The sequence below is a fragment of the Bombina bombina genome, chromosome 12 (genome assembly GCF_027579735.1).
Source record: "Bombina bombina isolate aBomBom1 chromosome 12, aBomBom1.pri, whole genome shotgun sequence".
Taxonomy (NCBI): Eukaryota; Metazoa; Chordata; class Amphibia; order Anura; family Bombinatoridae; genus Bombina; species Bombina bombina.
Genome location: NC_069510.1, coordinates 79,357,358 through 79,371,835, shown reverse-complemented (window position 1 = coordinate 79,371,835; position 14,478 = coordinate 79,357,358). Strand labels below are relative to the sequence as shown.

At 41.4% G+C, this 14,478-nt stretch overlaps 1 protein-coding gene across 5 annotated transcripts in view; it reads left to right on the top strand.

The window, feature by feature from the left end:
• Positions 1–14,478, top strand: part of ZNF618 (zinc finger protein 618) — a 692,337-nt gene that overhangs the window by 464,870 nt on the left and 212,989 nt on the right. For all 5 annotated transcript variants that reach the window (XM_053696021.1, XM_053696019.1, XM_053696018.1 and 2 more), the window contains exon 7: positions 12,217–12,294. In XM_053696021.1, coding sequence (XP_053551996.1) covers positions 12,217–12,294 — 78 coding nt within the window. The remainder of the gene's footprint in view (positions 1–12,216; positions 12,295–14,478) is intronic.

Sequence of the window (14,478 nt, the reverse complement as noted above, 5' to 3'; positions counted from 1 at the left end):
GTTTCACATGTCTCGCTTGTCTTCAGACCAGACAAAGAGACGGGCATTCTTACATTGCGTAGAAGACCTTTTAAAGATGGGAGTGATACACCCAGTTCCAAAAGCAGAACAAGGACTGGGTTTTTACTCAAACCTGTTTGTAGTTCCCAAAAAGGAGGGAACGTTCAGGCGAATTCTGGATTTAAAAATCCTAAACAAATTCCTCAGAGTGCCATCATTCAAAATGGAAACTATTCAAACAATTTTACCAATGATCCAGAAGGGTCAATATATGACTACCGTGGACCTAAAGGATGCATACCTGCATATTCCGATCCACAAGGTTCACCATCAGTTCCTAAGGTTCGCCTTCCTGGACAAACATTATCAGTTTGTGGCTCTTCCCTTCGGATTGGCCACTGCTCCAAGAATTTTCACAAAGGTGTTAGGGTCCCTTCTTGCAGTGCTAAGGCCAAGGGGCATTGCGGTAGCACCTTACCTAGACGACATCTTAATTCAGGCGTTGTCCTTCCACAAAGCAAAGGCTCATACGGATATTGTTCTAGCCTTTCTAAGGTCTCACGGGTGGAAGGTGAACGTAGAAAAAAGTTCTCTGTCCCCAGTCACAAGGGTTCCCTTCCTGGGAACAATAATAGACTCGGTAGAGATGAAAATTTTTCTGACGGAGGTCAGGAAGTCAAAACTTTCAAATGCTTGTCGAGTTCTTCATGCCATTCCTCAGCCTTCTGTGGCTCAGTGCATGGAGGTAATCGGTCTAATGGTTGCGGCAATGGACGTAGTCCCTTTTGCCAGAATTCATCTCAGACCTCTGCAACTGTGCATGCTCAAGCAGTGGAATGGGGATTATGCAGATTTGTCTCCCCAGATACAAATGGACCAGAAAACCAGAGACTCGCTCCTCTGGTGGTTGTCTCAGGATCACCTGTCTCAGGGAATGAGTTTCCGCAGACCGGAGTGGATCATTGTCACGACCGACGCCAGTCTCTTAGGCTGGGGCGCGGTCTGGGACTCCCTGAAAACTCAGGGTCTATGGTCTCGGGAAGAATCTCTTCTCCCGATAAACATTTTGGAACTAAGAGCGATATTCAATGCGCTCCTGGCATGACCTCAACTAGCGGAGGCCAAATTCATAAGATTTTAGTCGGACAACATGACGACTGTAGCGTACATTAATCATCAGGGGGGAACAAAGAGTTCCCTGGCGATGAGGGAGGTATCCAGGATCATCAATTGGGCAGAGGATCACTCCTGCCACCTATCAGCAATTCACATCCCAGGTGTAGACAACTGGGAAGCGGATTATCTGAGTCGTCAGACTTCATCCGGAGGTTTTTGCCCAGTTAACTCAACTATGGGGCATTCCAGATCTGGATCTGATGGCGTCTCGGCAGAACTCCAAGGTTCCACGCTACGGGTCCAGGGATCCCAAGGCAACATTGATAGATGCCTTAGTGGCGTTTTGGTCGTTCAATCTAGCTTATGTCTTACCACCGTTTCCTCTCCTCCCCAGGCTAGTAGCCAGGATCGAACAGGAGAAGGCTTCGGTAATTCTAATAGCTCCTGCGTGGCCACGCAGGACTTGATATGCAGACCTGGTGAATATGTCATCGGCTCCACCATGGAAGCTACCTTTGAGACAGGACCTTCTAGTACAAGGTCCATTCGAACATCCAAACCTAGTTTCTCTACAACTGACTGCTTGGAGATTGAACGCTTGATTCTAGCCAAGCGTGGGTTTTCGAAATCAGTTATAGATACTCTGATCCAGGCTAGAAAGCCTGTCACCAGGAAAATTTACCATAAGATATGGCGGAAATATCTTTGCTGGTGCGAATCCAAGGGTTACTCATGGAGTAAGATTAGGATTCCAAGGATACTTTCCTTTCTCCAAGAGGGTTTGGAGAAAGGTCTGTTAGCTAGTTCTCTAAAAGGACAGATATCTGCTCTGTCTGTCTTGTTGCACAAACGTCTGGCAGCCGTGCCAGATGTTCAGGCGTTCGTACAGGCGTTAGTCAGAATCAAGCCTGTCTACAGACCTGTGACTCCTCCATGGAGTCTAAACTTAGTTCTTTCAGTTCTTCAAGGGGTTCCGTTTGAACCTTTACATTCCATAGATATTAAGTTACTATCTTGGAAAGTTTTGTTTTTGGTTGCTATTTCTTCTGCTAGAAGAGTTTCTGAATTGTCGGCTTTGCAATGTAAATCTGGTGTTTCATACGGATAAGGTAGTTTTACGTACCAAGCCTGGTTTTCTTCCAAAAGTGGTTTCCAATAGGAATATTAACCAGGAAATAGTTGTTCCTTCTCTGTGTCCAAATCCAGTTTCTAAAAAGGAACGTTTGTTACACAATCTAGATGTGGTTTGTGCTAAGTTCTATGTAGAAGCAACAAAGGATTTCAGACAGACATCATCCTTGTTTGTCGTCTATTCTTTTAAGAGGAGAGGTCAGAAAGCTACTGCGACCTCTCTCTCCTTCTGGCTTAAAAGCATCATCCGATTGGCTTATGAGACTGCCGGACGGCAGCCTCCTGAACGAATTACAGCTCATTCTACTAGAGCTGTGGCTTCCACATGGGCCTTCAAGAACGAGGCTTCTGTTGAACAGATCTGTAAGGCAGCGACGTGGTCTTCTCTGCATACATTTGCAAAATTTTACAAATTCGATACTTATGCTTCTTCGGAGGCTATTTTTGGGAGAAAGGTTTGACAAGCAGTGGTGCCTTCCATTTAGGTTACCTGACTGTTTCCCTCCCTTCATCCGTGTCCTAAAGCTTTGGTATTGGTTCCCACAAGTAAGGATGAAGCTGTCGACCGGATACACCAATGTAGGAGAAAACAGAATTTATGTTTACCTGATAAATTTCTTTCTCCTACGGTGTATCCGGTCCATGGCCCGCCCTGGCATTTAGTCAGGTTTAAATTTTTATTTGGTACACTACAGTCACCACTGCACCCTATGGTTCTCCTTTTTCTCCTAACCGTCGGTCGAATGACTGGGGGGCGGAGCCAGAGGGGGAGCTATATGGACAGCTTTGCTGTGTGCTCTCTTTGCCACTTCCTGTAGGGAATGAGAATATCCCACAAGTAAGGATGAAGCCATGGACCGGATACACCGTAGGAGAAAGAAATTTATCAGGTAAACATAAATTCTGTTTTTTCTAGGGATGGAATTTGCTAGAAAATACTGCTGATACCGGAGTAATGTAAGTAAAGCCTTAAATGCAGTGATAGCGACTGTTATCAGGCTTATTAATAGAGATACATACTCTTATAAAAGTGTAATTTAAAACGTTTGCTGGCATGTTTAATCGTTTTTTATATATGTTTGGTGATAAAACTTATTGGGGCCTAGTTTTTTCCACATGGCTGGCTTAAATTTTGCTTAGAAACAGTTTCCTCAGGCTTTCCACTGTTGTAATATGAGTGGGAGGGGCCTATTTTAGCGCTTTTTTGCGTAGTTAAAATTACAAAATGAATCATCCAGCTTCCCTCAGCAGTCCCATGAATACTACAGGACATCTCTAAAGGGCTAAAAAGGCTTCCAAAATTGTTTATAGGGAAGGTAATCCACAGCACAGCTGTGGCAGTTTTGTTGTGTCTGTTAAAAAACGTCTGTCGTTTTTTTGATCCGGTTTTTGCATTAAGGGGTTAATCATCCATTTGCAAGTGTGTGCAATGCTCTGTTAACTTATTACATATACTGTAAAAATTTCGTTTGATTTACTGCCTTTTTTTCACTGTTTTTCAAATTTTGACAAAATTTGTTTCTCTTAAAGGCACAGTAACGTTTTTTATATTTGCTTGTTAACTTGATTTAAAGTGTTTTCCAAGCTTACTAGTCTCATTACTAGTCTGTACTAACATGTCTGACATAGAGGAAGCTCCTTGTTCATTATGTTTAAAAGCCATGGTGGAACCCCATCTTAGAATGTGTACCAGATGTATTGATTTCATGTTAAGCAATAAAGATCATTTTTTGTCTTTAAAACATTATCACCAGAGGATTCTGTTGAGGGGGAAGTTATGCCGACTAACTCTCCCCACGTGTCAGACCCTTTGACTCCCGCTTCAGGGACTCACGCTCAAATGGCGCCAAGTACATCAAGGGCGCCCATAGCGTTTATTTTACCAGAGGATTCTGTCAAGGGGGAAGTTATGCCGACTAACTCTCCCCACGTGTCAGACTCTTCGACTCCCGCTTCAGGGACTCACGCTCAAATGGCGCCAAGTACATCAAGGGCGCTCATAGCGTTTATTTTACAAGACATGGCGAAAGTTATGAATAATACTCTGGCAGCGGTATTAGTCAGACTACCTGAAATTAAAGGAAAGCAAGATAGCTCTGGGGGTAGATACAGAGCATACAGATGCGTCAAGAACCATGTCTGATACTGCCTCACAATATGCAGAAGCTGAGGGGAGCTTCAGTCTGTGGGTGATATTTTTGACTCAGGGAAGATGATTTAACCTGATTCCGATATTTCTACATTTAAAATTTATGCTTGAGATCCTCCACTTGTTGCACAGGGAGGTTTTAGCAGCTCTGAATGACTGTGTTACAATCACAGTGCCAGAGAAATTGTGTAGACTGAATAAATACTATGCAGTGCCGGTGTGTACTGATGTTTTTCCAATACCTAAAGAGGTTTACAGAAATTATTAATAAGGAATGGGATAGACCAGGTGTGCCGTTCTCTTCCCCTCCTATTTTTAGAAAAATGTTTCTAACAGATGCCACCACACGGGACTTATGGCAGACAGTCCCTAAGGTGGAGAGAAGAGTTTCTACTCTAGCTAAGCGTACCACTATCCCTGTCGAGGACAGTTGTGCTTTTTTAGATCCAATGGATAAAAAATTAGAGGGTTACCTTAGGAAAATGTTTATTCAACAAGGTTTTATCCTGCAGCCCTTGCATGCATATCACTGCTGCTGCGGCGTTCTGGTTGGAGTCTCTGGATGAGGCTTTACAGGTAGCGACTCCATTGGATGAATATACTTGTCAAGCTTAGAGCACTTAAGCTAGCCAATTCCTTTGTTTCTGATGCCTTTGTTCATTTGACTAAACTAACGGCTAAGAATTCTGTTTTTACTATACTGGCGCGCAGAGCGCTATGGCTTATATCATGGTCAGCTGTCGTGACTTTAATAAATAAGCTACTTAACTTCCCTTTAAGGGGCAGACCCTATTAGGGCCTGGTTTGAAGGAGATCATTGCTAATATCACTGGAGAAAAAGGTCATGCCCTTCCTCAGGACAGGTCCAAGTCAAGGGCCAAAAAAGTCTAATTTTCATGCCTTTCGAAACTTCAAGGCAGGTGTGGCATCAACTTCCTCTAAGGCAAATCAAGAGGCTACTTTTGCTCAGTCCATGACGGTCTGGAGACAACCGGACCTGTAACAAAGATAAGCAGGCCAAGGAGCCTGCTGCTGCCTCTTAGACAGCACGAAGGAACGGTCCCCTATCCGGTAACGGATCCTGTAGGGGGCAGACTTTCATTTTTCGCCAAGGCGTGGGCAAGAGATGCCCAGGATCCCTGGGCATTGGAAATTATATCCCAGAGATATCTTCTGGATTTCAAAGCTTCCCCTCCGAAAAAGGGGAGATTTTACCTTTCACAATTATCTGCACACCAGATAAAGAAAGAGGCATTCTTACATTGTGTACGAGACCCATCCAGTTCCAAGACAGGAACAGGGACAGAGTTTTTCTCAAATCTGTTTGTGGTTCCCAAGGAGAGGGAACCTTCAGACCTATTTTGGATTTAAAGATCTTAAACGGATTCCTTAGAATTCCATCATTTAAGATGGAAACTATTCGTACCATCTTAACTATGATCCAGGAGAATCAATAGAGGACTACAATGGATTTGAAGGATACTTATCCTCACATAACGATGCATAAGGATCACCATTGTTTTTCAGGTTTGCCTTTCTAGACAGGCATTACCAGTTTGTTGCTCTTTCCTTTGGGTTAACTACAGCCCCAAGAATCTTTATGGAGGTTCTGGGGTCGCTTTGGCGGTCCTTAGGCCGCGGGGCATAGAAGTGGCCCCTTATTTAGGCGTCGAACATCCAAATTGCCAAGTCTCATACGGATGTAGTACTGGCATTTCTGAGATCGCAGGGGTGGAAAGTGAACAAGGAAAGAGTTCTCTATCCCCAATCTCAAGGGTTTCCTTCCTAGGGACTCTGATAGATTCTGTAGAAATGAAAATTTACCTGACGGAGTCCAGGTTGTCAAAGTTTCTAAATTACTGCCGTGTTCTTCATTCCATCCGCGCCCTTCAGTGGCTTGGTACATGAATGTAATCGGCCTAATGGTAGCGGCAAGGGACATAGTACCGTTTGCACGCTTACATTTCAGACCGCTGCAACTATGCATGCTCAGTCAATGGAACGGGGATTACACAGATTTGTCCCCTTCTTAAATCTGGACCAAGAGGCCAGAGATTCTCTTCTCTGGTAGCTATCTCGGGTCCATCTGTCCAAGGGTATGACCTTCCGCAGGTCAGATGGGACAGTTGTTACAACAGATGCCAACCTTTTAGGTTGGGATACAGTCTGGGACTCCCTGAAGACTCAGGGATAGTGGACTCAGGAGGAGACCCTCCTTCTAATAAATATTCTGGAACTGGGAGCGATATTCCATGCTCTTCAGGCTTGGCCTCAGTTAGCAACTCTGAGGTACATCAGATTCAGTCAGACAATATCACGACTGTGGCTTACATCAACCATCAAGGGGGAACAGAAGTTCCCTAGCAATGTTAGAAGTCTTAAAATAATTCACTGGACAGAGACTCTCTCTTGTCTATCAACTCTCCATATCCCAGGTGTTGAGAACTGGGAGGTGGATTTTCTAAGTCGTCAGACTTTTCTCCCGGGGGAAGTGGGAATTCCCTCCGGAGGTCTTTGCACAAGATCAAGCAGGAGAGTGCTTTGGTGTTTTTAACAGCGCTTGCGTGGCCATGCAGGACCTGGTATGCAGATCTGAGAAACATGTCATTCTTTCCATCATGGTCTCTGCTTCTGAGACAGGACCCTCTACCTCAGGGTCCTTTCAACCATCTAAATTAAACTTCTCTGAGATGGACTGCCTGGAGACTGAACGCTTGATGTTATCAAAGCATGGCTTCTCCGAGTCAGTCATTGATACCTTAATACAGGCATGAAAGCCTGTCACTAGGAAAATTTAACATAGATATAGCATAAATATCTTATTGATATGAATCCAAGGGTTACTCATGGAGTAAAGTCAGGATTCCCATGATACTATCTTTTCTCCAAGATGATTTTGAGAAAAGGGTTGTCAGCTAGTTCCTTAAAAGGACAGATTCCTACTCTGTCTATTCTTTTGCACAAGCGTCTGGCAGATACTCCAGACGTTCAGGCATTTTGTCAGGCTTTGGTTAGAACCAAGCCTGTGTCTAAACCTGTTGCTCCGCCATGGAGCTTAAACCTGATTATTTAGGTTCTTCAAGGAGTTCCGTTTGAACCTCTTCATTCTATAGATATCAAACTTTTTATCTTGGAAAGTTCCTTTTTGGTAGATATTTCCTCGGCTTGTAGAGTCTCTGAGTTATCTGCTTTACAATGTGATTCTCCTTATCTGGTCCTCCGTACGGATAAGGTAGTCCTGCGTATCAAACTGGGTTTTTTACCTAAGGTGGTATCCAACAAGAATATCACTCAAGAGAGTGTTGTTCCATTCTTGTATCCTAATCCTTCTTCAAAGATGGAACGTCTATTACACAATTTGGACGTGGTTCGTGCTTTAAAGTTTTACTTACAAGCTACTTCAGATTTTCATCAAACATTTACTTTGTTTGTTGTCTACTCTGGACAGAGGAGAGGTCAAAAGACTTCAGCAACCTCTCTTTCTTTTTGGTTAAAAGCATAATTCGTTTAGCTTATGAGACTGCTGGACAGCAGCCTCCTGAAGGGATTACAGCTCATTCTACTAGAGCTGTGGCATTCACTTGGGCCTTTTTAAAATGAGGCTTCTGTTGAACAGATTTACAAGACGGCGTCTTGGTCTGCGCTTCATACTTTGCTTCTTCGGAGGCTATTTTTGGGAGAGAGGATTTTTTTCAGGCAGTGGTACCTTCCGTTTAAGTACCTGCCTTGTCCCTCCCTTCATCCGTGTACTTTAGCTTTGGTATTGGTATCCCATAAGTAATGGATGATCCGTGGACTGGATACACTTAACAAGAGAAAACATAATTTATGCTTACCTGATAAATGTATTTCTCTTGTAGTGTATCCAGTCCACGGCCCGCTCTGTCATTTTAAGGCAGGTAATTTTTTCATTTAAACTACAGTCACCACTGCACCCTATGGTTTTTCCTTTCTCTGCATGTTTTCGGTCGAATGACTGGATATGGCAGTTAGGGGAGGAGCTATATAGCAGCTCTGCTGTGGGTGATCTCTTGCAACTTCCTGTTGGGAAGGAGAATATCCCATAAGTAATGGATGATCCGTGGACTGGATACACTACAAGAGAAATAAATTTATCAGGTAAGCATAAATTATGTTTTTCCTTTCATGCTTTAGATATAGAATACAATTTTAAACAACTTTTCAGTTTACTTCTATTATCTAATTATCTTTATTCACTTGGTATTCTTCGTTGAAGAAACAACAGTGCACATTGGTGAGCCAATAACATGAGGCATATATCTGCAGCCACCAATCAGCAGCTCCTGAGCCTATCTAGGTATGTTTTTCAGCAAATGATACCAAGAGAATGAAACACAAGATAATAGGAGTAAATTAAAAAGTTTTTTTGCATGCTCTCTCTGAATCATGAAAGGAAAAATGTGGGTTTCATGTTCCTTTAAGGATGAATGAGGTTTTGAGGCACCAATACAACTTGCAGGATAAAAGATCCCTCATTAGAAAGAGGGCAGTCTGTTGTTTCAAATGCCCTTTTATGATGCAGATGATCACTGTAAAACGGCAATAACCTGACTGAGGGGGAAGGGGGCTCTATCGGATCCCCTTTGCCCCGCCACCCATTTTTGCTAGCGGGACAAGTAGCTCATTTGAAAGAGGAGGTCTACCCTTTTGATTACTTGTTCCCCTAGGGATACAGCTGATCACCTTTAAAAATGTAGTTCACCTACTCCACTAGAAAACTAGGTGATTTATAGTGGTGGTGCAAGTGGACTACTAAAGAGCACACATCTCACTCTTTGATATAGAGGAGTATCAAACCCCTCGTGTAAGAGGGAATTATAATTTTATAAATACAGTGGTAATGGTGATTACCTGTCCAAAGTACACACCCATGCAATGTTTTTGACAAGGGTAGGGGTCATTTTTAGACACCCTGTTCCCTATACTCAGGTAGACTCAGAAAGGCAGGCATTATTTTTATGATCTCCCCGGCAACAAATTTAGGAGAAAGAGGTCACCAGACATACAACGTTGAAGGCAGACACCATTCTCACTCGATATACAATCTAGAATGTAGATACTATTCTTATAAGACTACATTGTAGAAGGTAGACACAATCTTACCAGAGTATGATGGTAGACAATGCTCTTACCAGATGCTGGCTCTAGAACAGTGGTTCTCAAACCAATTGACCTCAGGGCCTGGTAAATTTTAGCCGGACGTGTTTAGGGCCCTGTAATGTGTAAAGATGTTGCTGCAATCATATGAGCATAGGGATATTTTCAGCAAGAACAATTATGTTTATCTGTTCATTAGGAGAACTTATACACAGATGGTTTATATGAAAATAAACTCCTCTATCAATGTAGAACAGTTACTTTTAAGACTACAAGATAAACTGTATACCAATCAAGTAAGTCTAATATATGATTAGGAAATTAGAACTCAAGCAGTTATTGTTTACTTAATATGAAAGTACAGGATAATCCAGACATGTAAAGCAATATGTGCTGTTCCACCTCATGATATGCCAATAAATAATAGCTGGGGATGCTAACTTTGGCTGGCTTAGATTACTAGTGGAGTGCAGTTGTTAATGTGCAGGAATTTGTTGTGCTCAGCCTCACATAATCAATAACGTTCCATCAAGTATTACAAGTTGTTGGTTAAAATGTTTAAAAGTTCCTCCTGGTTGCACTACCGTCAGTTGCTTCATTTTATTACAAGCCCCAAACATAGGCAGGAAATGGGTAGAACACTTACGATTTTTGAGAAACTTTGCGTAACAGATAGGGTGCCCAAGCATATGATATCCCTATTATACAAATTGATAATCCTCCAAGGCACTGACTCACTGCCGGCATACACAAAGCGTTGGATAGATGAGTTAGGATTAGATTCCGAACCGGAGCCCTGGTTGAGGGCTTTCAGATTAATTAAGAAATCTTCGGTATCATCTACAACTCAAGAAACACACATTAAATTCATGAGTAGATGGTACCTGAACCCCTTAAGACTCCATAAGATTTTCCCATCCCTGAGCCCTCTATGTTGGAGAGGGTGTGGGGAGAGTGGATCAATTTTACACATTTGGTGGTATTGCCCTTGTCTATCGTCCTTTTGGTTGGGTGTTTTGAAAAAGATGGGGGAAACCTTAAACCTTGATATCCCAAATACACCTAATATTTTGCTATTTCTCTCACTACGTAAGACACAGAGCATTGCACATCTCTCCCTCTTGCTAATAATGATAACCAGTGCAAAAAAACTAATTCCAAAGAAATGGAAGTCTCAAAGACCACTTTGGAGGATTGGCACGCTCAGGTGGCGGACATTCTGCTTTTGGAAAGGTATCATTACCTGAAAAACCATAATCTTGAGCTGTATGAGATGGTGTTGGCATTATGGCATGGCACGATCTAAGTCACACACGTATATTTCCATCCAGACTGGACTGCCCGCAGTGTTTTGTTTTTTTTTTCCTTCCCCCTCCTCCAACTTCTTTTCTCCTAATATGGGCCTTTCCCTTCCCTCACCTCTTATACCTCTAGTACTGTATTAAGATGATAGGATTTAAGTTTGAAAAATGTACCTATATCTACAATAGCTCATCCCGAGGGTATGCCTGGTGGTTTGGGCACGGTATATTATGAAGTGAAAACATTTTGCATCTCTTTTTTTTTTTATATATACCACAGCTGTTAAGAATATTATGTCTGTTTAGCTACTGTACAATCTTCGCAGCTATGTCATTTTTGTATTTAATCACTTCAATACTGTTTTTCAGCGGCATATGCACATATGCTCTGAGGGCCAGTGCACCAGCATTCAAATACCACACCTTCTTAGAGTCAGCAGTAGCTTGTCTTTACAGACACAATACACACCACTGCTAGCAATCTGAGTTTGAATTCTAGTGCACGGCCATCACAGCATATGTGCGTATGCTGCTAAAAACTTAAAATTTACTTGAAGCATTTTTGCTAATGGAAGTATATTGGAATTTTTTTTTCTAAAAATGTAAGCCAGTATTAAGCTAAAATTAGCTATTACATTTTTTTTCAATAATTGTTGCATCAGTCAATCAATTTATGTTAGATTATGCAATTTATTTGTGCTTTGGATAATTTAACATTTCTAAATAACAGAAAATGCTATAATATTGCAACATATTACACTGCCCTCACCCGGCTACTTCAAAATGACACAGAACGGACAACATTTTCTGTGGAGAATACTGTCAGCTGAGAAAATAGTAAATCATTGTGGTTATTCTACATCTGTGATACAGAAAGAAATTCAGTATTGTAGAGTTTATAAGAAAATAAATAAATAATAAGAGGTATGTGGTCCCTAGCATGAAGCAGATAACAGTGTGACATTTTTAGGGATGGGTTTGTTTGTATTAGCATGTTCTCCTCCCTCCTGTGACATTGACAGCTGCCTGTAGAGACTGACATATATCTTTTTAAAGCTGAATATTACATTTTGACCCTCCTAACTTTCAACATTAAAAGGAGCCAAAACAAAGACTTTTTAAATGTACCCAGATCACACTGAAGCTGCCATAATAAGGACTGGAAGAGATTACCTTTAAATTTGCTTGATAGACATAAGCGCGGTGGTCTTTTTGTTTTGAAAAAGCTACCAATGACCATATACTCCATTCACATTGGAAACAACATACATGTTTATGTTTTGTTGTGTTTGTTTTCATTTTGCTTTTGTCATCAAAGTAATATGCATTTATATTGCTTTTATTTTTTTCATTTTCTTTTTTTTTATCGTTTTGCTATTTTTTTATTTTTTTATTTTTTAGACACCTATATCCAAACGATGGTTACGGCAGGGGACGTAAAAGAAGAGGACACAGAACCATTTCAGAAACTTGGTCCAAGTATGACTCCTTGTAATCTGAGGTTTATGGCTTTTAGAGCCCTTTTTTTTTTGTAGGCGATGCATTCATTATCAAATGCATGCATCTTATTGGTTGCATTTCTTTTTCTGTCTATAGTCTGTGAAGATTAGATTTGTCTGTAAAGCACATCCTGTATTTCTTGTTCAAGGCATCTAGGTTTGTCTCTCAAGCCCTCTGTAGCGTTTCTATTTTTCTAGAGAGATTCAGAGGTTTATTTTTAATTTGTCAAAATTACCAATAACAATATGCAAATTACATTGCCCAAATATAAAAATTCTGTAAAAATAAACACAGATTCTTTAAAAAAAAAGGGTTTTCCTGCAGTGATACCTTTATTTATTTACACTGCTCTTGCAAAATTAGTTGTACTCTGTATTTTTACATACAGTATTAGGTTTATAATGCTGTTTAGCATTTAAAGTCTTCATTTCAAAGCTTTAAAAATAATGCATTAGATGTTACTTATGTCAATTTTGAGAGGGGCCTGGAACCTAACTCCCTCACTTCCCATTGACTTACATTATAAACTGGGTTTCAATTTACAACGGTTTTGATTTACAACCTTTCCTTCTGGAACCTAACCCCGGCGTAAACTGAGGGCTACCTGTAAGATAGATTGTATTATCATCAAACTAAGTTTAATTAACAAAAACAATTGCTAACGACACCTTATTAAATAATCACACAACAGTCTGCATCATCATCAAACTAAGTTTAATGAACAAAAACGTTTTTTTACTTGCATTTTTCTGCAAACAGTTCTCTGCATTGTTAGCATGTTAGATAATATTGGGTCTGTACCTATTCTATGCATTTCAATCTGCAGTGATTAATAGGCAGTGAGGCACCCTCACCTCAAGCTGCTGGACAGGATGATAATAGGGAAGTGGCTGCTCAATAGCTAATGTCTGTTCTGTGTACACATTAATTTCAGACCTGTTATTTTACATAACTTTGCTGCAAAACAAGCGGACAGCTCCACCTACTGGCTTTTTTAATTAGTGCATTGCTTTCCAAAGCTTTTCAATAGCAGTCACATGACTGGAAAAAAAAGGTTGTTATTCTGAAACGGCCCAAATTGAACCGTCGTAAACCGAGGGCCACCTGTATAAACATATTTCAACAAATTAAAACATTTTATTATTTCATTATAATAACCCTTTAATACAGTTATTATTACAGAGGTTCAGTAAATATTTTAGTGAGGTTAGCTGGAACAGTTAGCGTAGCTCCCAACTGTTTCTGGAGGTTTCCAGGGATACAGGAGGTTACACTGCTTGCGGGAAGTGGCCCACGGGCCTTTTCAGGTTGGGTGGTGTCACGGACGGATCGGGGCCCTGGCTGTGCCTGGAGGCCGGGGTCTTGTGGGTGCGTCTGGATAGGTTATGGGCATGGAACAGGAAAATCCTTAAAACAGGGGGAACCCCAGGGCTGTGGACCATACTTTATGACAATCCGCAGGATCCAAAAAAATAGGGAGGTATGCATTAGGTTTTAAGGGGCATTGTTCAAAATACAAGCTGACATTCACACAATAAAATACAATTATGTTTTTTTCTCATGCATTATTTCAGTATAGCATCTCACATTGTAGGTGGACACCTGTGGGTGCTTTCCCAATGTTTTCCTTTTAACACCTTCGCAACCGGTACTTTCAGAGAAGAACTCACCCAAAATACCAGAGAATTTTAAGCATTTTTGCTATCTCTCCATTTAAACACTCCTCCCACCACTTGCGGCCATCTGTATAACTGGAAGCTGTCTGCCAGTACCTATAAAATGCATATTTTTAAAATTAAACTTTTTCTGTAGTTTAGTGGTCCCCCCACATTTCCCCTTCCGGCGGTTGTTGTTTAGGGCCCTCCACCCCACATTTTTTCTGTAGTATAGCTCCCTTTATTTTTTTCTGCAGTGTAGGGCCATCCCTTTCCCTCCCCTTCTGCTGCTGGACCGCCCACCTGCCTCCCGATTTCCCTCCCACACCTCCTTCCGGGACCAGCAGATGATCGTTACACCGGTCGAAGCACCGATTGTGCTCTGGTTTCATATGCAAACAGATGCCTAGAGCTCAGGAACTCCAACTCTCGGCTGTAACTTTACTAAGTACTTCCAATATAGTTTATTAACATTTTTAAAGGGCCATAATTCAAGCATGTAGTTTTA